This window comes from Ranitomeya imitator, chromosome 1 (assembly GCF_032444005.1).
Source record: "Ranitomeya imitator isolate aRanImi1 chromosome 1, aRanImi1.pri, whole genome shotgun sequence".
In the NCBI taxonomy this organism is placed as follows: domain Eukaryota; kingdom Metazoa; phylum Chordata; class Amphibia; order Anura; family Dendrobatidae; genus Ranitomeya; species Ranitomeya imitator.
In genome coordinates, this window is record NC_091282.1 from 556,900,136 (window position 1) to 556,926,718 (window position 26,583).

The 26,583-nt window shown below is 44.7% G+C and overlaps 1 protein-coding gene across 3 annotated transcripts in view; it reads left to right on the plus strand.

Annotated features, from left to right (window-relative positions):
• INSL3 (insulin like 3) overlaps positions 1-25,354 on the plus strand; it is a 73,609-nt gene extending 48,255 nt beyond the window's left edge. The window contains exons 2-3 of one of the 3 annotated variants that reach the window (XM_069767766.1): positions 5,834-5,966; positions 23,849-25,354. In XM_069767766.1, coding sequence (XP_069623867.1) covers positions 5,834-5,966; positions 23,849-24,120 — 405 coding nt within the window. In that variant the 3' untranslated portion in view covers positions 24,121-25,354. Of the gene's footprint in view, positions 1-5,680; positions 5,967-23,848 lie in introns of those variants that run through there. The other 2 variants (XM_069767764.1, XR_011321610.1) reach the window with 2 other exon arrangements.
• Positions 25,355-26,583: the final 1,229 nt, after the last annotated feature.

Genomic DNA, 26,583 nt, shown 5'->3' on the forward strand with positions numbered 1-26,583 from the left:
GGATCATCTGGACCAGGGTGTGAATCTGCTTGCATCAGCAGCTCTTTGACCAGATGGACCGTGGGGTCACTGTCCTGTGTCTCTGTCCATGGTGGGGCAGTGGGTTCAGTGTGGCTTCTTGCTTGTTACTGCGCCTGTTCCTCACATAATGAGAATACTGAGTCACTCCGGGGTGATGTAAAGCTGGCAACTCTACCTCTTCAAGTACCTCTGGATACTCTTCCACCTCTGGTAGGTTGAGCATCCTGGACAACTCATCGGCATTGGCATTTTTGTGCCCTGCATGGTACTTGATGGTGAATTCATAGTTGGACAACCGGGCCATCCATCGCTGCTCCAAGGCACCTAGTTTTGCCATCTCCAGGTGAGTCAGCAGATTGTTGTCCGTGTAAACTGTGAATCTTGCTGAGGCCAGGTAGTGCTTGAACCTCTCTGTTACCGCCCAGACGATGGCGAGGAACTCCAGCTTAAAGGAACTGTAATTTTCGGGGTTCTTTTCCGTGGGACGAAGCTTCCTGCTGGCGTAGGCAATTTCCCTTTCTTTGCCTTTCTGTATCTGGGACAGTACTGCTCCCAATCCCACATTGCTGTCCTCCGTGTACAGCACAAATGGTTGGTCATATTCTGGGTAGGCCAGTACCTCATCTCCCGTGAGAGCCAACTTCAACTGAGCGAAGGATCCCTCCAGCCTGTTGTTCCAGTCAAACGGGGTATTATTACCCTTGGTTTTCTTAGATTGGCCCAATAACAGGTCTTGCAGTGGTGCGGCTATCTTGGTGAAGTCTTTAATAAATCTTTTGTAGTAGCCTACCAACCCGAGGAACTGTCGGACTTCATGGATGTTACTGGGCTTCGGCCAGTCTCTGATCACGGTGACCTTGTCAGGGTCTGGTGCCACTCCTTCAGAGCTTATCACATGTCCCAGGTACTGCACTTTGGGTTTCAACAGGTGACATTTAGATGGTTTTACCTTCAAGCTAAAGTTGGACAGGGCTTCAAACACTTGCTTCAACACGCTTCAAGCCAGGTGCTTCAGGTTGTCCTCATAAGAACACGATTACATTGTCCAGGTACAACAAGACAGTTTCGAAGTTCTTGTGCCAGAGACAGCACTCCATCATCCTCTGGAATGTTCCTGAGGTGTTGCACAGTCCGAACGGCATGTAATTGAATTAAGAGATGCCCATTGGTGTTGTGAAGGCCGTCTTCTCCTTATCCGCCTCTGCTACTGGAACCTGCCAGTACCCACTGGTGAGATCCAAGGTGGAAAAGTAGTTAGCAGATTTTAAAGCAGCCAATGACTCTTCTATTCTGGGCAATGGGTATGCATCCTTATGTGTAATGCAGTTTATCTGCCTATAATCAACACACATTCTCATGGTGCCGTTTTTTTCCTGACAAGGACTAATGGAGGTGCCCAGGGGCTACAAATATCTCACATTACCCCAGCCTCCTTCATCTCTCACAACATATTTTTGGCACAGTGGTAATGAGCTGGAGGAACAGGCCGGTACCTCTCCTTAGTGGGTGGATGACTTCCCGTGGGGATATGATGTTGAACCTCTTTTACCTGCCCAAATTCTAGTGGGTGTTTTCTGAATACCCGCTCATACTGATGGACCACCCAGTAAGCCCCTTGTTTTTGGTGTGATGGGGTAGAGTCAGTGCACACGTGTAATTTCTGACACCAATCCTCCATTTGTCCTGCAGAGCCATTGTCCTCCGCCTGGATGGATGGAACCAAGGGTTATGTTGCCTGAATTACATTATTATCAACAGTAAACAGTTTGGCAAGTGTGGCATATCTGGTTAGATGGACCTCTTTGTCTCCACAGTTAAGGACACGTACTAGTACCCTCCCTTTGCGGACTTCAACCACCCCTCTAGCTGTCAGGATTGTGGGCCTACTATCTGAATAGACAGGTTCTACCAGGGCCTGGTAGTCTTTACCTCTGAGGCCTATTGCTGCCCGACACCACATTAACATTTCACTCCTGGAGGGTATTGCAATGGGGATTGAATCACTCACTGTGGCATGGCCAATTTTTCCACCAGATAGTTCTACCTGCTCTCTCTGTACCAGAGCTCTGATTTCTTTTTGCAGGACTCTCTGCTCACTAGAACCAGCAGTTTCGGCCACCTGTTGTAGCAAGACAATAACCTCGGCAAGATAATTTTCTATAACATTAGTACCGATAGTCATCATAGGGTTACATTCACGTCGATCAATATCAACAATCACCATTCCTTGGGCCTTTAATTCTAACCGCCCCACCTTAATGGTGACCTCCTTGTACCCCACCTGTGGCAAAGGCTGACCATTACTGGCTACTATTGTTAGATCAGTATCTGGGCCACAGGTAATGTTTGTGTCAGCCCAATAACGTTTATAGAGAATGTAAAGCATAGTTGTGAGAGCCGGTGTCCAATAAAGCGTTCATTGGGATGCCATCCATAACAATGGGGAGGACAGGTTGTCCTCCGATGTACTTGGCTCTCCAATTTTGGGGGTCTGGTCATCCTATTGTGGGGGGTTGGCCCTCTGCCCTAGGGGTCGCTCATTTCATCGTCTCTTCCTCTGGTCGGCGGGATCCTCTTCTGTCATTCCCAAGGGACGTCCTCCGGTCTGGAAGCCAGCTTGATCTTCTCCTTTGGGGATTCCTGCAGGGACTGCACGGTCCAGGCTAGTGCAGCTATGCTTTTTGTCAGTTCCTGGACCTGGAGGCGCAGTCCTGTGGAGGGATTATCATCCAGGATCTGTGCATCGGCCTCAACGCGGACCTGAGGATATGATGCCACCTCCTTGTGGTATGTGAGGGCTGGACGCCTAGGGGGCACTGCACGGCTGGGCTGAGGTTCGTGCAGCACCCAGATGGCCCTGTCTTTAAATTGTGCAAAAGTCCAGGTCAGGGTTTTGCAAGGCCACGATGCGTAGTTGGGTCCTGTGGGTGCTGGACAGGAGTCCCTCAATGAATTGCTCCGTTAAGAGTTTATCCCCATCCTGTAAGCTGTTAGGATCAACCTTTTTTTTATAGCCCGTCGTGCCTCTTGCAGATTAAGGGCATAGTCCCGTATGCTATCCTGTGCTCTGCTTGCACCCGAATAATTTTTATCTCTGCAGCGGTGCGGGTGCCAAAGGTGATTTTGAGTTTAGCAAAGATCTGCTGCACAGTCCTTTTTCCACATCTGGCCCGGATTTTACCTCTCATAGGGCCGCTCCAATCTGTTGACCAGTTAAGGCTACGTTCACATTTGCGCTGTTGGGCGCAGCGTCGTCGACGCATACGTCATGCACCCCTATCTTTAACATGGGGGGCGCATGGACATGCACTGGTATGCGTTGTATTGCGTTTTATGACGCATGCGTCAGTTTGACGCACCAGACAGGGTGCGCAGAACGCTACTTGTAGCGTTTTCCCTGCACCAAAATTCAGGAACATTACTAGTTTATGTCAACGCATGCATCAAAAAACGCAGAGTTGTGTATTGCGTTGTTGGTTGCGTCGACGACGCTGCACCCAACAACGCAAATGTGAACGTTACCTAAGATGTTAACTTTTTGCTGCTCTGTCAGGGGATAGACTTCAAAAAGGCTGCATAGCCTTTCTTTAAAGTCACTTAAGGTATGGGACTCTCCGGAATACTATGGAAGCCAGGCCGCTCCAGGTATATATGGCATGGACAGTGGCATGATGGGTGCCGTAGCTGCGGTGGGGTCCGGCCAGCTTGTTGGAGCTGCGGTCATTGCAGGACCTGGTAGCGGTATGGGGCCTGCGGCTGCGTCTACCGCAGGGCCTGGGTGTACTATGGGGCCTGAGGCTGCGACCGCTGCCAATCCCCCTCTCGGGTCAGACATAGCTTTATCCCCCTGCTAACCTGGTGGAAGCCGGCGTCTCTCCTTCAGAGTCTGTAGCGGTTCCTCCGCTGCGCAGTCTGCAGCGGTTCACGATCCTCTGTCCAGTGTCCTCACTTCTGGCCCTGCTGCACGGTGTCTTCACTTCCAGCGTTCCTCTGGCAGCGCGGCACCCATTTTCCTTCTTCTCGCTCTTTTCGGCCAGCTCCGCCTACGAAGGTACATCTCCTCCCCCTAACGCTCCACGCGGTGCAGCAATGGCGGTTTTCAAACAAACTGTCACAGTCTCTGACACACAGTACCTGGCGATGCCAGGGCACAAAATCCTGTTTGTTACACCAAAAAAGATGAGTCACCCACCAGGGCAGGCTACTTGGTATCGGGTCCGGTCGGCTATTAAAGGGGATGTCACGGTGGCTGCAACCTGGTCCGTGGACCTGGGACTCACTGTAAAAGGGGAACTGTCTTTAAAGGGGATTGTGAATATGTCTGTTGTGACGCCACCTGTGGTGTTCAGTCAATAGGGGGACCGACGCTGCTTTAAAGGGGTCCCCTGGGGGATGTTGCAGCAATGATGGCAATGCTTCCTACAGATGAAGCCGTGTCCCCCGGGGACCTAGAGTGTATGGCGATGATGATATTTGCCAGACAATGAGTAAAGTACACAAGTAAAGTCTTTATCTGGTTTACTGTAGTTGGCAGGCCACAGTCCAGGAAACCTTCAACTGGTACATTAGGAGTCCAGACAACCCGGAAACAAGTGGAATCCCCTTGGCAAATCAGGTTGGGAGCTATAGTCCCTTGCTGTCTGTAATGTCCTAACAGGGTCCTGGTTCTTTCCCCAGTCCTGGGACAGGTACCTGTATGGTAAGCAGCTGAGCCATTCGTTCTGGGGTCTCTGCATGGTGACTCCAGGCTCCAGGGTGCTGTTGTGCCACAGGCTTAATTTGGGCAGTATATGTATAGTTCTGTGCCCTCCGGTTCTGCTAGGTGTTCTACAGTTCCACTCTAGCCTCGGGCTCCCGGTACCCGGTCTCTGCACTTTGGCTCTTGGGAGGCCAACTTTCAGCCTCCTTGAGCCCTGAAATCTCTCCTCTGCTCCTTTCCTGTCTGCTCTCCAGACTGTCTGATCCAGACTACCCTAGCTCCTCCTCCAAACCAGGATCTTTATTCAGGGAAGCTGAGCTAAAACATGATTTTGAGCTCCCCCTTCTGGCCTGGATTCAGAAGGTGTTGTGTGTGTGATTTACCTGCCAAAGAGATCCCTCTTGTTTTCAGGCATAGCACTACCCTCCCCGAGAGGAAGGCAGCACTACTGTGGTACCCAAACTCCTGGGGTGCCACATACTGTATGTCTGAATGGGTTTTGTGTTATCATGTTTCATAAACGGCTTTACTTACACAGGACTGGACAATTTCATTGTCATTGTCCAGTTTTACAAAATAATGTCCCAAAAGCCGGAACTGCTTTAAAATAACAAAACAAGCATTGCTTACCTAGTGAAGCCTCCACTGATTGTGCGCTGCCTCTTCGCTGCTCTCTTTATGGACAGCTCTGCCGCTGTGGTGTGCCATCTACAACATGGCATGGGCTTTAACAGGTAAGTTCTAATTTTTTTGTTAGTTTAAAGGAGGCGCAGCCTTTAAGGTTTCTTTGAAACGGGGAAACTTCTTTTTTTATGATTCAAAGATTTATAAAAAAAAAAAAAAAAAAGAAAATGTAACATTTTGTCACTTCTTGCAGCTGTTAATCCCAAGGTTGTCCTTGCCTTTTCTAGGAGTTTCTTTACAAGGTTATTTCCTAAAATGTAATTTTCTTAAAAGCCTTGAAAAGATAATGGTCAAGATCTTATTTATAAATCAGTTCATCTGTCAAACCTTTCAGCAGGTCAGACAAAAGACATCATACCACAAGCCATGTGTCTCCGCTTCTGTCTGTGTTTCCTGCTCATTTCTTCTATTATACCCCATTTTTGCCAGGCATTGGAGGTGGCAGATGGTGGCATAAGGCTGTGTGGAAGAGAATTCATTCGGACCGTTGTCATGTCATGTGGAGGATCGAGGTGGAAAAGATATTCCCCTGAACCTGGGCAGGAAAGACTTAACCCTTACCGTAAGTACTTTTTTGTTGGCATGTTAAACAGTTGTTTGTCTTCAAAAATCATCATACCCCCCACCCAACTACAGAAACAAAAAGGCCTCCTGTTATCTTTACAGCCACTGCTGCTTTATTCCTTAAACACATAAAATAACATGATAAAAGTAGATGTGAAGAAAAAAATGGGGGAATAAACTGTATCAAACACTGCTTTCAGAGGGTCTTCCTGACTTCTCAAAAAAGTGTTCAAACAGCAGGAATAGTTCTAACATTAAAAAATTGTATATTCACCCAGTGTGATTCCCAACACATACTTTCTGGTTGTCGTGGCCAGGATAGAAAGCTATGAAGTCCTGACCACTGAGGCTTGTGATTTGCTACAGAGATCAGGTGACTGAACCAGTACTTCAATAAGTGTGCCTCACATGATGTCTTGTTCAGTCACCTGACATCTGCAGTCAATCACAGCCCTCAGCGGTCAGGTGAAGGGACTTTATCGTTTTCTGTCCTGGTTGTGACTGCTAGGGCGACTGTGTTGAAGTGATGGGAGCTACAGCAGGGGAGCATACATTCTTTTATTATTTTAAAACCCGCCCTACCTGATTTTTGGAAGTCGAACAACCCCTTTAAGTTTAATTCCTTACTTAAACTATTACTAGAGATGCCATCTTTGTTAGTAAAAAGATATATGTCAATGCATGTGAATATTATTTAAAATCAACCAATGAATACCTAGATAGACCTGACACTTATAAATATGTATCACTTTCATTGCTGTAGTTACGTCATTTAAAGGGCAATACTTAAATGCATGTAATTGGGAATAAAAGTAATTGGGTTTCAAAAAAAAGTCTACATTCACCGTTTATAGTCTCTGTGTTGGGCAACGTTCACACATTAAGTATTTGGTCAGTATTTTCCATCATTATTTGTAATACAAAACCAGGAGTGGGTGATAAATAGAGAAGTGGTGACGTGTTTCTATTAGGCTACGTTCACATTTGCGTTTTGCCGAGCTGCGTCGGGCGCAGCCGCAACGACGCATGCGTCATGCGCCCCTATATTTAACATGTGGGCGCATGGACATGCGTTGCATTGCGTTTTGTGACGCATGCGTCTTTTTTGGCGCACGCGTCTGGGCGCAGAGGACGCATGCGTCGCAAAACAATGCATTTTGCATGCGTTTTGGTTTGCGTTGTGAGTTGCGTCGCCGACGCAGCACCGCACAACGCAAATGTGAACGTACCCTAATTCTTCCCTCTGATTGTTCTTCTCCTGGTTTTGGCTTACATATAGTGATGGAAAATACTGACCAAATACTGCTAGTGTGAATATGGCCTTGTTGGCTGCAGAATGAGTGGACTGCAAATTAATCACTCAGACCGCTTTGACAGTCTGACAGGGAGTTTGTATCTCTTATTTGTCTTTCTCTGAGCTCCTCTTAGCTGGTTTAGACCACATGAAAGTTGAACATAGAGAGAAAAAAGCTTGTAAAAGCCAAACTGTACAAAATTTGTAATGAAACCAAATAGCAAATATAATTTTTATTCCCAAATACATAAATGTAATTAAAAAAATAACCCTTTTGAGACCAGCCAATTTTTCATGTTTTTCCTCCTTTCTTCCAAGAGCAATAACTTTTATTTTTCAGACTAGATAGACTCTTTTGGCCCAACCCTACATTTCTCCAACCTATTAGATATTTGTTCAAATATACAATACTCTTGTACGTGCGTCAGGGACCGTGGGAAGGTCACTTGGTAGTCCGGACCTACTATGGGTGAGCATACACTTTATCCCATTAATATGTGCTGTCATTGGATGCACTAGATTAGAGTACATCATGGGATAATAGTGCTCAAAAAGATGTAAGGCACTTGCTTGTGATTATTAACATTATATTACTCTTATTGACTCACCCTGGTCGTATAGTGGACTTGTGTCCTACCTCTAGTGCATCGGTTGTTTTTTTTCCTCTTCTTTTGCATGCCGGATTTTTATTCATTTTTTCTGTCATGTGTGATTTTGATAAAAACATTTTTTATATAATAACATAATAAAAGTTTATATTCTTTTTCGCTGGTTTTCAAATGTTCTATTTGGAGTAGTATACCTACTAAGTATACTTCTGACTTTTGGGAGAGCTAAGTCATTGAATAACGAACTCGGCTATTTATACAACTACATGCTTTTTGATTATCATTTTGCATACGAGCTCTATATATATAGTATCGGTGTACAGGTAATATGCAGTGATCACTAGTAACATTATATACAGGAGCTCTGTACATAGTGTTAGTGTACAGATAATACAGTGATTACCAGTGACATTATACACAGGACTTCTGTATATAGTATACAGTGTATAAATAAAAAAGATAAATAAAAAAGACTCAAGGCGCGGTACACATAAACAATTGTGTAAAGGAGGGAACCATCACCACCAATGTGCACCAATAGGAAATGTACTGGACAAATCGGAACAAAACCGGAAACACGAAGAAAAAAATGAAACAAGGTCCAATATAAAGTATATATAACAATGTTTATTAAAATATATGGTAGAATGGAACGGTGTAAAGAATACTATAAAAAGCACTAGACCAGGGACATATAAATGGCAATAAGAAAAAAATCATACATATAACGACAGTGGAGATTCAATATATATGTGCATACCTGTGTATGTATGCCATATGGATATAAGTAACGGACATACCAAATCTATAATATAAAGTGCATGTGCAACAAAGATAAAGTGGCGACAAAGACCTAATAGAGAAAAAAATACTGGCGCTAAGTGAGGCCAATGTGTAACATGATGAACATGGTAACCCGAGTAATATAGAGCAGTATGCGGGCAAAAAAATAATAAATGAAAACAAGGCCAGAGCCACCTGGTATTTACCTGCTATGTGAAATGAAAGTCCTTGGGATGTGCCGAGCCCCGACACGCGTTTCGGCGTCTGCCTTTGTCAGGGGGTGGCGCCATCCAAGGGAGATAAAGTATTTATAGAATGAGCAGCCAATGAGAACAGGAACGGGTGTGGAGCGACGCGCGCCGACATAGGAGGTCACCAGAGGGCGCATGGGCTTGTGGGTCGGTGCCCTCTGGTGACCTCCTATGTCGGCGCTCGTCGCTCCACACCCATTCCTGCTCTCATTGGCCACTCATTCTATAAATACTTTATCTCCCTTGGATGGCGCCACCCCCTGACGAAGGCAGACGCTGAAACATGCGTCGGGGCTTGGCACATCCCAGAGACTTTCGTTTCACATAGCAGGTAAATACCAGGTGGCTCTGGCCTTGTTTTCATTTATTATTTTTTTGCCCACATACTGCTCTATATTACATGGGTTACCATGTTCATCATGTTACACATTGGCCTCACTTAGCGCCAGTATTTTTTTCTCTATTAGGTCTTTGCCGCCACTTTATCTTTGTTGCACATGCACTTTATATTATAGATTTGGAATGTCTGTTACTTATTTCCAAATGGCATACATACACAGGTATGCACATATATATTGAACTAGCTGAAGAGCCCAGCGTTGCCTGGGCATAGTAAATATCTGTGGTTAGTTATAGCACCTCACTTCTCTTATTTTCCCATCATGCCTCTCATTTTCCCAATCACATCTTTCATTTTCCCCCTCACATCTCTCATTTTCTCCCTCACACCTCTCATTTTCTCCCTCACTCCTCTCATTCCCCCCTAACACTTGTCATTTCGACCTCACATCTGTCATTTCCCGATCACTCCACTATTTTCCCTCACTCCTCTCATTTTGCAATCACACCTCTCATTTTCACCTCAGTATATACATGTTTGTCATCTCCCTTATATATAGTATACACCTGTATGTCATCTCCTGTATATAGTATATACCTGTTTGTCATCTCCCCTGTATATAGTATATACCTGCTGTGTGTCATCTCCCCTGTATATAGTATATACCTGTATGTCATCTCCTTATATATATAGTATATACCTGTATGTCATCTCCTCCTGTATATAGTATATATCTGTGTGTCATCTCCTCCTGTATGTAGTATATACCTGTATGTCATCTTCTATATAGCATATACCTGTATGTCATCTCCTCCTGTATATAGTATATACCTGTAGGTCATCTGCTCCTGTATATAGTATATACATGTGTCATCTCCTCATGTATATAGTATATACCTGTAGGTCATCTGCTCCTGTTTATAGTATATACCTGTGTGTCATCTCCTCCTGTATATAGTATATACCTGTAGGTCATCTGCTCCTGTATATAGTATATACCTGTATGTCATCTCCCCTGTATATAGTATATACCTGTATGTCATCTCCTCCTGTATATAGTATATATCTGTGTGTCATCTCCTCCTGTATATATCTGTGTATCATCTCCTCCTGTATATAGTATATAGTATATACCTGTGTGCCATCTCTCCTGTATATAGTATATACCTGTGTGTCATCTCCTCCTGTATTAGACCGCATTCACACGTTATTTGGTCAGTATTTTTACCTCAGTATTTGTAAGCTAAATTGGCAGCCTGATAAATCCCCAGCCAACAGGAAGCCCTCCACCTGGCAGTATATATTAGCTCACACATACACATAATAGACAGGTCATGTGACTGACAGCTGCCGTATTTCCTATATGGTACATTTGTTGCTCTTGTAGTTTGTCTGCTTATTAATCAGATTTTTATTTTTGAAGGATAATACCAGACTTGTGTGTGTTTTAGGGCAAGTTTCGTTTGTCAAGTTGTGTGTGTTGAGTTGCGTGTGGAGACATGCATGTAGCGACTTTTGTGAGATGAGTTTTGTATGGCGACATGCGTGTAGCAACTTTTTGTGTGTCGAGTTGCATGTGACAGGTTAGTGTAGCAAGTTGTGTGCAGCAAGTTTTGCGCATGGCGAGTTTTGCGCGTGGTGAGTTTTATGTGTAGTACCTTTTGAGTATGTGCAAGTTTTGTGTGAGGCAACTTTTGCATGTGTTGCAACTTTTGTGCATGTGGCAATTTTTCCACGTGTGCAAGTTTTGCGTGTGGCGAGTTTTCCATGAGGTGAGTTTTGCACTTGTGGCGAGTTTTGCGTGAGCCTAGTTTTTGCATGTGGTGAGTTTTGCGCGTAGCGAGTTTTGAGCGGCAACTTTTGTTTTTCGACTTTTATGTGGCGAGGTTGGTGTATGTGTGGTGAAATGTGTGTTGAGGGTGATATGTGTTCAAGCACATTTTGTGTGTGTTCATATCCCCGTGTGTGGTGAGTATCCCATGTCGGGGCCCGACCTTAGCAACTGTACGGTATATACTCTTTGGCGCCATCGCTCTCATTCTTTAAGTCCCCCTTGTTCACATCTGGCAGCTGTCAATTTGCCTCCAACACTTTTCCTTTCACCTTTTTCCCCATTATGTAGATAGGGGCAAAATTGTTTGGTGAATTGGAACGCGCGGGGTTAAAATTTCACCTCACAACATAGCCTATGACGCTCTCGGGGTCCAGACGTGTGACTGTGCAAAATTTTGTGGCTGTAGCTGCGACGCCTCCAACACTTTTCCTTTCACTTTTTTCCCCATTATGTAGATAGGGGCAAAATTGTTTGGTGAATTGGAAAGCGCGGGGTTAAAATTTCGCCTCACAACATAGCCTATGACCCACTCGGGGTCCAGACGTGTGACTGTGCAAAATTTTGTGGCTGTAGCTGCGACGGTGCAGATGCCAATCCCGGACATACATACACACACACACATACACACACACACACATTCAGCTTTATATATTAGATCTCCACTGTGGTTATATGTATGATTTTTTCTTATTGCCATTTATATGTCCCTGGTGTAGTGCTTTTTATGGTATTCTTTCCACTGTTCCATTCTACCATATATTTTAATAAACATTGTTATATATACTTTATATTGGACCTTGTTTGTTTTTTTTTCTTCGTGGTTCCATAGTATACAGTGTATCAGCGCCAGACTGGGACTAAAATTCAGCCCTGGCATTTGAAGTCACACAGGCCCCCTGTCACATGGTGACTGTATAATATCTTTGTACACTTGTAGGTTACAAGAAGTGAGGGGAGTGTAACATGACTATATAACATATAATTACAGCTGTATCCAGCATTACAGCTCAGTCCCCATAGAATGTAATGCAGCCAGTCCCCATAGAATGTAATGCAGCCAGTCCCCATAGAATGTAATGCAGCACAGCCCCATAGAATGTAATGCAGCCCAGCCCCATAGAATGTAATGCAGCCAGCCCCCATAGAATGTAATGCAGCACAGCCCCCATAGAATGTAATGCAGCACAGCCCCCATAGAATGTAATGAAGCACAGCCCCCATAGAATGTAATGCAGCCAGCCCCCATAGAATGTAATGCAGCCCAGCCCCATAGAATGTAATGCAGCCCAGCCCCATAGAATGTAATGCAGCCAGCCCCCATAGAATGTAATGCAGCACAGCCCCATAGAATGTAATGCAGCCCAGCCCCATAGAATGTAATACAGCCAGCCCCCATAGAATCTAATGCAGCACAGCCCCCATAGAATGTAATGCAGCCAGCCCCCCATAGAATGTAATGCAGCACAGTCCCCATAGAATGTAATGCAGCCAGCCCCCATAGAATGTAATGCAGCACAGCCCCATAGAATGTAATGCAGCCCAGCCCCATAGAATGTAATGCAGCCAGCCCCCATAGAATGTAATGTAGCACAGCCCCCATAGAATGTAATGCAGCACAGCCCCCATAGAATGTAATGCAGCACAGCCCCCATACAATGTAATGCAGCACAGCCCCCATAGAATATAATGCAGCCAGTTCCCATAGGATGTAATGCAGTACAGCCCCCATAGAATGTAATGCAGCCAGTTCCCATAGGTTGTAATGCAGCACAGCCACCATACAATATAATGCAGCCCAGCCCCATATAATGTAATGCAGCCTCCCCCCAATAGCCCCACAATCCAGTTATCACTCATTGATATATAATAATAATAAAAAACCAAACACTCTACTCACCTTTCCTCTTGCCCCGCGCTGCTCCTGGCTCCGGTCTCAGCAGCTGCAGTCTACCCGCCCGGTCACACAGCAGGTGCGCGATGATATGACGTCATCGCGCACCCGCAGTGTCAGCGGCAGGCAGAGCGGGGAATGATGGGAGAGGGAGCAACAGCAGACGCTCTCTCCTCCATCATTGCATTCAACTGTACCGGCGTCTATGACGCCGGTATAGTTGAATGCGGGGATGGGAGTGTGCCGACAGCGGGGGGAGTGTGCCAAAAGCGGCACACTCGAGTGGCCCACTACTGCCACCGGCCCTTCTGGCATTTGCCAGAACTGCCCGATGGCCAGTCCGGCCCTGCAGTGTATGTATAGTGTCAGTGTATAGGTAACTCACTGGCTCACCGGTGACATCTCGAGTTGAAGTCCTTCATCTTCACTTTTCATCTTTATCCAGAGCACACCACAATCACTTCTTCCAGCCAGGACTCTTCTCTGCAAAAAAATAGCATAGTAGCACAGATATCTAGAACACATTCCCCAATTTTTCCCCAAGCTCTACACTACTGCAGATGAAGGAAAAAAGTGACCGTGTTGCCCTGCACAGTAACAGGACCTCTCCTCCCCCACACTGAAAACAATATCCTTAAAAAAATTATCCTTTAATTAGCCCCTACAGTAATATCCCACATCCCACGTGTCCTTCCCATTCTGGAAAGCACATGTCCTCCCATTCTGCCTCATGTATCTCTGTATTGCCCTCTTGTCTCTCCATATTGCCCCCAAAGTCATCCATAATAGTATAATGCATCCCATAGTCATATATATTACTATAATGCACCCCCACATTAGCAAAATGCACCCCATAGTAGTATAATGCACCCCCATAGTAGTATAATGCTCTTCATAATAGAAAAATACACCCCATAGTATAATGCACCCCATAGTAGTATAACACACTCCATAGTCATATATAGTATGATGCACACCCATAGCAGTATAATGCAGCCCTATAACAGTATCATGCAGCCCATAGTAGTATAATGCACTATTATTGCAGTATAATGCACCCCAATAGTAGTATAATGCACACTTATAGAAGTATAATGTACCCCCATAGTAGTATAATGTACCCCCATAGCAGTACCAATGCACCTCCATAGTAGTATGATGCAGCCCCATAGTAGTATAATGCATCCTTATAGGAGTATAATGCAGTCCCATATTAGTATAATCCATCCCTATAGAAGTGTAATGCACCTCCATAGTAGTATAATGCACCCCATAGAATAATGCGCCACCATAGTCATATATAGTATAATGCACCTCTATAGAAGTATAATGCACCCCCATAGTAGTATAATGTACCTCTATAGGAGTATAATGCACCCCCATTGTAATATAATGCACCCCTATAGGAGTATAATGCACCCCCATAGTAGTATAATGCACCCCAACAGGAGTATAATGCACCCCTTATTAGGATGATGCACCCATATAGTAGGATAATGCAACCCCATAGTGGGAAAATGCACCCACATAGGAGTATAATGCAGCCCCATAGTGCGGCTTAACAAAAAGAAGAAAAAAAAGTTTCTCCTTAGCTGACCGAGGTCCACGGTGTCCTCTGCTAGATAGATCTGAGACGCGGACCTTTGTTCCAGCCTATGACAGTGACATCATACGCCAGCGACGCGCGTGCTGACGTCAGCTGACGGCCTGTGATTGGCTGGCGGCTGTTAAGTGTTGTGTCTAAGGATGCATGATCAGTTACTGAAGTGGCAGGATGTCACCTCTGGGGCCTGGAGAGCAGAGGATAGCCCTGCTCAGATGCTTGTTTTGAGTAACAATTATAATGGGAGTCAATAGGAAATCTGAGCATTTTTCCTGCAGACCTTACAAGAAGGTCTGGGGGACAGCGAAAATGTTGAAATGGATGGAAAAGTGCTGAATGGAAGGAGAACAGCATGGGAAAGACTCCTGGAAGCATCTCTGACTCCCTGATTGCTGCTGAGAACAATGGTGTCATGCTTTTACTCCACTTTAAGGACTGACAATAAAACATTCAAAAGCGATGAGAAATTGGTGCTTAAAGAAAAAAATGTTAAGCAACACTCTTTCCTGTATAATGACTTTTATATGAGGCAAAATGTAAAAAATGATTTAAAAAAATAATAATTTAAGTAAACCAGAATTTTATCTTTTATTAAAAAATTGGAAATTTCAATGTAATTTATGAAGGAAGAAAGAACTGCCAAAAATTGATGGAAGAGGGACTCAGATACATCCTGCATTAGACATAAAGGAGGGCGTCATACACATTCTGTTCAAATTGTCATGTAGTGGTACACCTAGACTCATAAAGACTATACACTAAGTGCAAAGCCTGCTAAAAATTACAAGCAGGGTCATCCATACACCCTTGAAGGCACCAAATGTAGTGCCTCATTCAAATATTGTGAATAATTTCTAGTTGTGGTACCTCTACACTCATAAAAACTCACACAGTGCAAAGCCTTCCAAAATTTACAAGTTGACGGGCCTCACTGAAATATTGAACATTATAAACGCTTTATGTGATGCTGTCATCTGGTGGTGTGGAAACGTAGGGGCCTGGATCAGGCTTTGTTCATTTTTATCAGAGTGAGCTTGTCAGCATTTTCTGTTGACAGGCAAAAGCGCCTGTCTGTTATAACTTCCCGATGACAATAATAACCCACTCAGACAAGACGCTAGTGGCAGGGCAGCACATCACTTCCAAGGCACAGAGGGACAACTCATGACAGGTGTCCAGTTTTGAGATCCAATAGTTGAAGGTTGCAGAGGAATTAGTGAGTATTCTGGTTTTGTTGACCAGGTATTGCTTGACCTGCCTCTGCTGTACCTGGTGTGTTACCCTCGCCTCTCCTCCTTAGAGGGGCAAGGAAGCTTGCTCAGTGCCACCAGTGTTGTCTAATTTTCCACAATGGCCTTCTGGTATAGCACCTTTTTAGTAGTCCTCTCCAGCTCAGGAAGCAGAGATGCAAGCTTCCACTCAAAGCATGGGCTTAGCAGTGTGAATAACCAATAATCTTTTTTGGCCACGATGAATGTAACGCAAGGGTCACGAGAAAGGCAGCGGTACAGAAAGTCAGCCATATATGCCAAGTCCCCTATTGCCAACACTTCCCTTTCTCCACCATGATGACTACTCTCCATCTCCTCCTCCTCATTCTCCTCCTAAGCCCATCCATGAAGGAGAGACAGGACGAAGCTTGTGTTGCTACTAGCCTCTGTTGAGCTATCAACCGGCCCCTGTTCCTCTTCCTTAGCTTCTATCTCCTCATTGCTACCAAGTCGGTGCTGAGCAGATGAGATTAGGCTGAACTGATTAGTATCTTCCTGTCTCATATTTTTTCTCCATCTGCTCCTGGTCTGCATCCAGTGCTTCTGCTTTAATTGTGAGCAGTGACTGTTTAAGCAGGCACATAAGCAGGATCGCTGCACTGATTATGGCGTCATCATCCCTTACCATCTTTGTGGACTCCTCAAAGTCTTGGAGAACCACACAAATGTTAGACATCCATGCCAACTCTTCATGTTATATGCAGAGGCATGTTGGAGCTGGTTTTTGACAACTGGCCTCTGCACATGCTGGCAAGGATTTGTGAGCAGCAGTGTGGAGTTCTAGTGAGTGGTGATGTCACACACCAATCGATGAGCTGGCACTTGCATGCACTGTTGCAGCACTGCCAGAGTCGCAGTAGCTGTAGCTGACTTGCGGAAATGGGAGCTGATGCGGCGTACTTTGAATAGTATCTCTGGCAAATCTGGGTAAGTTTTCAGAAACCTCTGAACAAGTAGGGTTAGCACGTGGGCCAAGCATGGGACATATGTGAGCTTGCAAAGCTTCACAGCTGCCACCATGTTACGCCATTATCACACACTACTGTGCCTCAGTGTCTGGTCTGTTATTTCTTTCAATATCTCTGCTGCAGTGTGCGGTTTGTCCCCTAAACAAATTAGGTTAAACAGAGCCTGTTGCCACTTGCTAAGTGCTGCAGAGCTTCCGGCTTCCGGCTGATGTGGATGACGTGCTCTGAGATGGAAGATGAGGAGGAGCAGGATGGGGTGCAGGAATCGGTGTATGAGATGGAGGAAACCCTCATAGAAGTAGGGCCAGCAATCCTCGGCTTTTGTAGCCACGGTGGGACTTGGCCCCAGCCTCCACAATGTTCACCCAGTGTGCCATCAGGGAAATGTAGCATCCCTGGCCACAAGTGGTTGTCCATGTGTCAGTCAGTAAGTGTACAATCCCAGTAACTGTGTTGGTAGGAGCACGTATGATGTTCCTGGACATGTGCTGGTACACGGCTAAGATGCCACACCGGGAGAAATAGTTGTGACTGGGGACCGAGTACCTAAGTGACAGATGCTACCATAAGTCAGCGGAAATCATCCATGTCTAATCGGTAACATTTCCATGGCCATCAGCCTGGAAATATGTCTGTTTAGCATTCGGGCATGTGGGTGGGTGGCTGGGAACTTTCTTTTTCATTCCCATTCCCATTCATTTCATTCTTGACCCATCCTCTGTATCTAGCTATCGCCCTATATCACTTCTCCCTTATGCCTCCAAACTACTGGAACAACACGTTTACCTTGAACTGTCCTCCCATCTCTCTTCTTACTCCCTCTTTGACCGCTTACAATCTGGCTTCCGGTCACACCATTCCACTGAAACTGCCCTAACTAAGGTCACCAATGACCTCTTAACCGCCAAGAGCAAGCGACACTACTCTGTCCTCCTCCTCCTCGATCTGTCGGCTGCCTTTGACACAGTTGACCATTCCCTATTATTACAGACCCTCTCATCCCTTGGCATCACAGACTTGACCCTATCCTGGATCTCATCATACCTAACAGACCGGACATTCAGCGTCTCCCACTCACACACCACCTCCTCACCTCGCCCCCTATCTGTCGGAGTCCCACAAGGTTCAGTCCTTGGGTCCCTGCTCTTCTCCATTTACACCTATGGCCTGGGACAGCTCATAGAATCTCATGGCTTTCAGTATCACTTCTATGCTGATGACACACAGATCTCTGGACCAGATATCACCTCCATACTAACCAGAATCCCTCAATGTCTGTCCACTATTTCATCCTTCTTCTCCGCTAGATTTCTGAAACTTAACATGGACAAAACAGAATTCATCATCTTTCCCCCATCTCACGCGACCCCCCCCTAACGAACCTATCCATTACAGTGCATGGCTGCCCACTGCCCTGTCCCACACCTCGCTGCCTCGGGGTAATCCTTGATGCTGATCTCTCCTTCAAACCACATATCCAAGCCCTTTCCACTTCCTGCCAACTTCAACTCAAAAATATTTCACGAATCCGTTCATTCCTCAACCAAGAATCTGCAAAAACCTTAGTCCATGGCCTCATCATCTCTCGCCTTGACTACTGCAACCTCCTGCTCTGTGGCCTCCCCTCTAACACTCTCGCACCCCTCCAATCTATTCTAAACTCTGCTGCCCGACTAATCCACCTGTTCCCCCGCTATTCCCCGGCCTCTCCCCTCTGTCAATCCCTTCACTGGCTCCCCATTGCCCAGAGACTCCACTACAAAACCCTAACCATGACGTACAAAGCCATCCACAACCTGTCTCCTCCATACATCTGTGACCTCGTCTCCCAGTACTTACCTACACGCAACCTCCGATCCTGACAAGATCTCCTTCTCTTCTCCCCTCTTATCTCCTCTTCCCACAATTGTATACAAGATTTCTCTCACGTATCACCACTACTCTGGAACCCTCTACCACAACACATCAGACTCTCGCCTACCATCGAAACCTTCAAAAAGAACCTGAAGACTCACCTCTTCAGACAAGCCTACAACCTGCAGTAACCACCGATCGACCAAACCGCTGCATGACCAGCTCTATCCTCACCTACTGTATTCTCACCCATCCCTTGTAGATTGTGAGCCTTCGCGGGCAGGGTCCTCACTCCTCCTGTACCAGTTATGACTTGTATTGTTTAAGATTATTGTACTTGTTTTCACTATGTATACCCCTCCTCACATGTAAAGCGCCATGGAATAAATGGCGCTATAACAATAAAAAATAATAATAATTCCAAGGCCTGGGGTAGGGACAATTGAACACGGTGCTGGGACATGTTTTTGGAAGTGCTTTATGATGGTGCCTCAGAATGTACAAGGACAGGTGTCATGGAAAGGGGAATGAGAAGTAACTAGCACAGGGAAGAGGCAATAGTGTCACCCACTTGAACCAATCGTGGATCCAGGCATTTGGCCCACCGAGATGGGTGCTTCTATGACATGTGCTTCATCATGCTGGTGGTGGCTAGGTTCTTAGTGGTCATGCCCCTGCTTATCTTGGCATGGCACAGGTTGCAAATGGCCATTTTATTAGTCTCAGAACTCTCTTTAAAAAAATCCCAAACTGAGGAACACCTAACTCTTTGAAGGAGAAATGAACAAGTGTTGGTGCTCTGCTGAACAGTTACCCACCTTCTCCCTCTGCCTCTTCCTGTCTGTTTCAATGCTATCGATCCCTCCCCCTCAGTGCTGCTGGCCTTGCTCTGCATGCTAGTTTCCCAGGTTGAGTCAGTGACATGACCGGCTCCAGGTTTTCGTGAGCCCTAGACTAAAGAGTCTCAGTGAGCGGCAGACAAATATAAGTATAGTACAATGCAAGAAATTTCACTTACTTCTTCCATTACATGAGTGATATCTATTGTAAATTCTACAATAGCTCAGAAACTGGCGAATCCTTGGAGCGCACAGTGCGTGCCCTGGGGAGATTCAAAAGTTTTCATTTTAGATCGAACAATATAGTCCTCCATACCGTATAATGGACCTCATATATTGCTCAATACAGAATAATGGGCCCCATATAATGCTCCATACAGTATAATGGACTCCAATTCATTGCTCCATACAGAATAATGGGCCTCATATAATGCTCCATACAGAATAATGGGCCCCATATAATGCTTCAAACAGAATAATGGGCCCCATATAATACTGCAACAGAATAATGGGCCCATGTAATTCTCCATAGAAAATGGGCCCCATATAATGCTCGATACAGAATGAGCCTCATATAATGCTCCATACAGAACAGGCCCTTCATACTGCTCTATACATAAAAAATAAATAATCAAATGGCTACCTCTCCTCATTCCCCGATGGCCGCAGCTTCGGTCTCCTCAGCTCCATTGTCTTCAGTCTCTTCTAGCTCTCTGCACTGCTCAGCTCAGAGGGTGTGCTGTAGTGAGATCATCGTGCCCTATGCCCTGAGACATCAGAGTCAGAAAACGCAGAAGAGACAGGACCTCCAGCCAGTGGAGAAAGAGGAGAGGTGAGTATATAAAACAGTTTAAAACACGGGGGACCTTGTTTCCCAGACAGCAAGTGGGCCCCTCTGCTTGCTCAGGGCCCATAACTTGTCCAGGTGCCCTGGTTGGTGACTCCAGCCATGGTTAGTGACTTTGTCATCCACCACCTCATCTTTCACTGCTGCTTCCTGGTCCTTCTGACTTCGTGAGTTAACAACCTGACTTATCGGCAACTGTATCTTATCATCTTCTACCTACTTAGATAAAATTTGCCATTCCCCACAATCATCTTCTTGTGACCGTGGCTGCCCTAATTTTGTGCATCACTAAACAGCATCTCCTCTTGTCCCTCTTGGAACATGCAGGGTGAGAGACCTCAATCAAGAAATTTTGTTGTAAAGAGCTCCTAGGAGTGGCCTTGTGTAGGATCACTAGTCACTTGGGACTCAACATGGTAGGAGGAAGGAGGATCAGGGTGATAATTAAGTGATCAAGACTGTTAGACGGTGAGACTGGACATGTGGAAGACTAGGTGGTGCTGGTAAGCATGCCAGATTATCTACTGTCCAACTGACCACCTGTTCGCACTGGTGGGACTTCAGAAGTGGTGCCTCCCTGCAAAGTGAGTCAGGAAACTATGTGTCATGTATGGGCGTATTTCTTGTGTTCCAGGAACAAGCGTAGTCACACCTGCCCCCCGTTTTCTGAGTCTGCATGCACTATCATCAGCACTTCCACTTCCCTGTCCCTTAGAACACATCTTTCTCATTTCCTAATTGCTAGGTCTCTGGAAAACCAGTTTATTTTTCATTTTAAAAAATTATTACCTGCTGTAGGCAAAAAAAAAAATTAGTTTAACATACCACTGCAATGTAATACTAAGCACATTAACCCCTTCATGACCTTGGGATTTTTCGTTTTTCCGTGTTCGTTTTTCACTCCCCTCATTCCCAGAGCCATAACTTTTTTATTTTTCCGTCAATTTGGGCATGTGAGGGCTTATTTTTTGCGGGACGAGTTGTACTTTTGAACGATATCATTGGTTTTAGCATGTCATATACTAGAAAATGGTAAAAAAATTCCAAGTGTGGTGAAATTGCAAAAAAAGTGCAATCGCACACTTGTTTTTTGTTTGGCTTTTTTGCTAGGTTCACTAAATGCTAAAACTGACCTGACATTATGATTCTCCAGGTCATTACGAGTTCACAGACACCTAACATGACTAGGTTATTTATTATCTAAGTGGTGAAAAAAAATTCCAAACTTTGCTAAAAAAATAAATAAATAAATTGCGCCATTTTCCGATACTCGTAGCGTCTCCATTTTTCGTGATCTGGAGTCGATTGAGGGCTTATTTTTTGCGTGCCGAGATGACGTTTTTAATAATAGCATTTTGGTGCAGATACGTTCTTTTGATCGCCTGTTATTGCATTTTAATGCAATGTCATGGCGACCTAAAAAACGTAATTCTGGCGTTTCTAATTTTTTTCTCGCTACGCCGTTTAGCGATCAGGTTAATGCTTTTTTTTATTTGATAGATCGGGCGATTCTGAGCACGGTGATACCAAATATGTGTAGATTTGATTTTTTTTTTATTGATTTATTTTGATTGGGGCGAAAGGGGGGTGATTTAAACTTTTATATTTTTATTATTTTTTTCACATTTTTTTTAACTTTTTTTTTTACTTTTGCCATGCTTCAATAGCCTCCATGGGAGGCTAGAAGCAGGCACAACTCGATCACCTCTGCTACATAGCAGCGATCTGCTGCTGATCGCTGCTATGTAGCAGAAATGGAGGTGTGCTGTGAGCGCCGACCACAGGGTGGCGCTCACAGCCACCGGTGATCAGTAACCATAGAGGTCTCTAGGACCTCTATGGTTACCATCCTGACGCATCGCCGACCCCCGATCATGTGACGGGGGTCGGCGATGACGTCATTTCCGGCCGCCCGGCCGGAAGCGGTAGTTAAATGCCGCTGTCTGCGTTTGACAGCGGCATTTAACTAGTTAATAGGTGCGGGCAGATCGCCTATTATGGGCACATGTCAGCTGTTCAAAACAGCTGACATGTCCCGGCTTTGATGCGGGCTCACTGCGGAGCCCTGCATCAAAGCAGGGGATCTGACCTCGGACGTACTAGTCCGAGGTCAGAAAGGGGTTAAACTGAATGGATGACCAATTTAATCCAAAAATAATTGACTATTTTTTGGAGTTTTATACACCACTGTAATGTAACACTAAGCATGTTAAACTCTATGGATGTCTAATTCAATCCAGAAAAACATTTTGAACTTTTTGGGAAGTTTTATATACCACCGTAGTGTAGCACTATGCATATTAAACTGCATGGATGACAATATACAGTATTTTTGAGACTATAAGATGCACTTTTTTCCTCCCAAAATGTGGAGGAAAATGGGGTGTGTGTCTTATAGTCTGGATGTATGGGCCCTGGCTGTGGTGGGGAGGTGGAAGAGCGGTTTTGGTGGAGCATCGGGTAACAGGAGACTGGATCCGGCGGCTCCGGCTAAGTCCTGTGCCTGCTGCTAAACAGAATATGGATTTCATTCCACACCCATGGGTGTGGGGGGCAATGAATATTAATTTCTTTCTGGCATCCTGGTATGACTGGCCCCATCCTGTTTTTGGTATGATTGGTCCCATCCTTTTTCTTTTATAATTGGCCCCATCCAGTTTATGGTATGCATGGCCCCACCAGGAAAGATTAAAATAAATCATTACACTTACCTTCCTCTGCTCCCTCGCAGTCGGAGCGTCCTGCTCCGGTGCCAGCAGCTGCTTAATGCTTGTAAACAGCGCATGGCAGGGACGTCATGCGCAGCTCACAAGCACTGCTCATTGCATAGAGCGGTGAGTATCTATTTCTCTTCAGTAGCGTGCAGTGTCAGCCAGCGGCTTAGTGCTGCTGCCAGCAGTCACGTGTGCCGATACTTAAGAGAAATGAATATTCTGAAACTGTGCACACTGGCCTGGACAACCACACTCTTCCTCCAATCACAACTGTCTCTGAACTGTGAAATGGCATTAGCATGCTGAGCATGTTTCCTTTTATAACCTCTGATGAGGTAATGTGGCCAGCCAATCACAGTAATGCCACTAGCAAGATGGCTATGGCATTGCAGTGACTGGCAGGCAATCTCCGCATGTGTATTGGCTCTGTAACAGGCGCCAAACATGTGGGGCAGGGATTCAAGCTTCAAATCCAAGAGCCAGCCAAAGCTTATCGAGTGCCGAGAATATCCGAGCATCCAGATACTCAAGTGATATCCTTATTACCTACTCAATTTGTAATGTGTCAGTAAGGTTGAGGTATGAATATGAAAAGTTAACTTTAATTATGTTTAATTAGAACCGAGCAATGACTGATTTCATAGCTATTGCAGTGTGTAATAGAAGTATAACAAGGTGCATTAGCACACACAAGGAAGGGTACTGGCAACACAGCTGTAATGTAAGGGTTAAGGCTACATGTTAGACTACACATTAATAATGCCTCTAAAATTCTGATTATAGGTGATTTCATGGAATGGCTGAATAGAGATTACTTGGAGGACCCTGACCGTCTGAATTCAGTGTATGGAGAAAACCATAGAGCTCCAAATCCTCCATATTCCTCACTGCAGAAGAACGATCCAACTATGGAACAGTTGCAAGGAGCCCTATATGATCCTATAGCCAGTGAAGAACAGCAAAGTGTTAGCCTGCGAATGAAGAGAAGTACAGGGCCGGCATTATTCTGCTGTCAGAGAGGTTGCACCAAGACTGAACTCATGAAGTTTTGCTAATATGGCTTTTACGCATTATATTTTCTTGCTGAGCGCTATTAGAGCATAAAGCATTTTGCCATCTCTATAAAGACCTGCATGTATGATAGTATATGCTTAATAGTGCAGTCAAAGCCAATACTCTATCTATATCTAGTCACATAAGGTACAACATTTACAGTATATTCATACACAGTCAATTTGTTGGAGAAATCTGCGACTGCCTCATTCTTGTTATATGAGGCTTACAGAAATACACGTAGAAACGTCATTCACATGTACGGAAATAGTATTCATATATACCAATCGCTTTGCAAATCTTCCAAACATGTCCCCTTTTATTAATTTCCTTATTAATCAGTAAATATAGAGATATTAAATATATACCCACAACAAAAAAAGCTTCCCCCAATAAGGCAGAAAAAATCAAAAAAAGGAAGAAGTCAGAAAGGTTTTACAGAAATCTCAAACTCCCAGGTACTTATGTCCCTGAGAGATTTAATATGAATAATATGTAACAATTGGAGCTAATCAGTATCCAGGATTCTTTTTTTGACAGGCTTAAAATGAAGTGGGCTAACTGGTTTTAAAATTAAGCCCCCAAAAACATTAGACAGCTGTAGTACAAACAATAGTTGGCCGACAGCCACCTCCACTAATTCCTCAATACACAAGAGCTCCACTCGGCAGAATACGCCTGTATTCCCTATGAGAGAATCTGCCAGACTTCTTAGGCGGTGTCTTATCTCATCGAGAACAAATGGATCAGCCACTGGAAATACAACATGCCAAATCCACGTGTCCCCTGATAGATGATGGGAGACGACTACACCTATCAAACTATTGACCAGTCTCTCCGATATCGGCGGGTTTGGTCAGCTTAAGTTTTAAATGAATGGGGATGCTTGCACTTTTTGTTAGATTCGTTTTTATGAACGAGACCAAACTAAATAATAATAGGATCATGACCAAACCACTAATTCTTGCTGGCGTCCCCGGTCTTTTCCTAAGGTTTAATCATGAGGTTAGTTTAGATTGGCAGCACATACTTTCATCTGCATAAATCATAAGCCTTCAAAAAATTTCATGAATATTGCTTGCAAATCAGCTCATTGTGGGCATCGGAATGTATTTTTTTCCAAAGAAAATATATTTTTTGCTAATATGTATTTCTTGTACCTTTTTTCTCATCTTTTATTCCTCTATCGTTAAAAGTCTTGACATAAAACAGTATATGAAATAAATTCTGCAATGTACAAGAATGTATGATTTTTCATATGTAGATCAGGAAATCTGCACATCATGCGGAGTTATGTGAATTCAGAGGTAATGGCATATTTATGGTGCTGTACACATGAAAAGGGGTTACAAACACAATACAGATGTATATAACCAAAAAGAAATTACCTAGAAAAATGGCGCTTCGAAAATAACATACTACCTACAAATAAACTGAAGCATATGCCAAGTATAAATTAAAAAAACCATTTATTTAACGAATATTGACACACAACTATTTAAAAAGATTCAGTGGATGAATACACACATATGGACCTGAGAACACAGGAATTGCTATACCCATGCCATAAACATATTCAAAAAATGGATAAATATCCAGAGCAAAAATTTTTTTCTCTAGGGTTCCTCAGAAAGGGCTACCTTATATATGGAACAAAGCTTTCTTGAATGTTAATCAATGTTATATAATTTAATATATTTCACTTTGCAAACAGTGCTTTTGGACTCAGCCAAATTTGGTATTCAATATAACATTCATAAAGCATAGACACATAAATAAGGAAAAGTATTTTCCCATATAGCTCTATCTAGATGCCCATATAGCTTATGGCTCTATGTAAAAACCTTTGTGGCTCTTCACAGCAAAATTGTCTACATATAAGGCCAGTCTCACACGTCCAGATAATTCTGGTACCGGAAAAATCGGTACCGGAATTATTCGTGTCCGTGTGTCCGTGTGTGTGCTCCCATGGTACATCAGTGTGGCACACGTGCGGCATCTATGTGCTGCCCGTGTGCCGACTGGGTACCACACGCACCGTGCAGGAGACAGCGCTACAGTTAAGCGCTGTCCCCTGCATCTGGTGCTGAAGCCGCTATTCTTTTCTTCTCTCCAGCATCATTCGCTGGAGAGAAGATATGAAAAATCTTTTTTTTTGGGGGGTGTTTAAAATAAAGATCCCTGTCCCCAACCCCCTCCCACCCCCTGTGCGCCCCCCGCTGTTAATAAAATACTTACCCGGCTCCCTCGCTGGCGCTGCTTCCTGTCCTCGCCGCAGCTTCTCCTGTATGAGCGGTTACATGGTGCCGCCTATTACACTGATGAATATGCGGCTCCACCTCCCATAGGGGTCGAGCCGCATATTCATCACTGTAATGGGCGGCACCACGTGACCGCTCATACAGGAGAAGCTGCGGCGAAGACAGGAAGCAGCGCCAGCGAGGGAGCCGGGTAAGTATTTTATT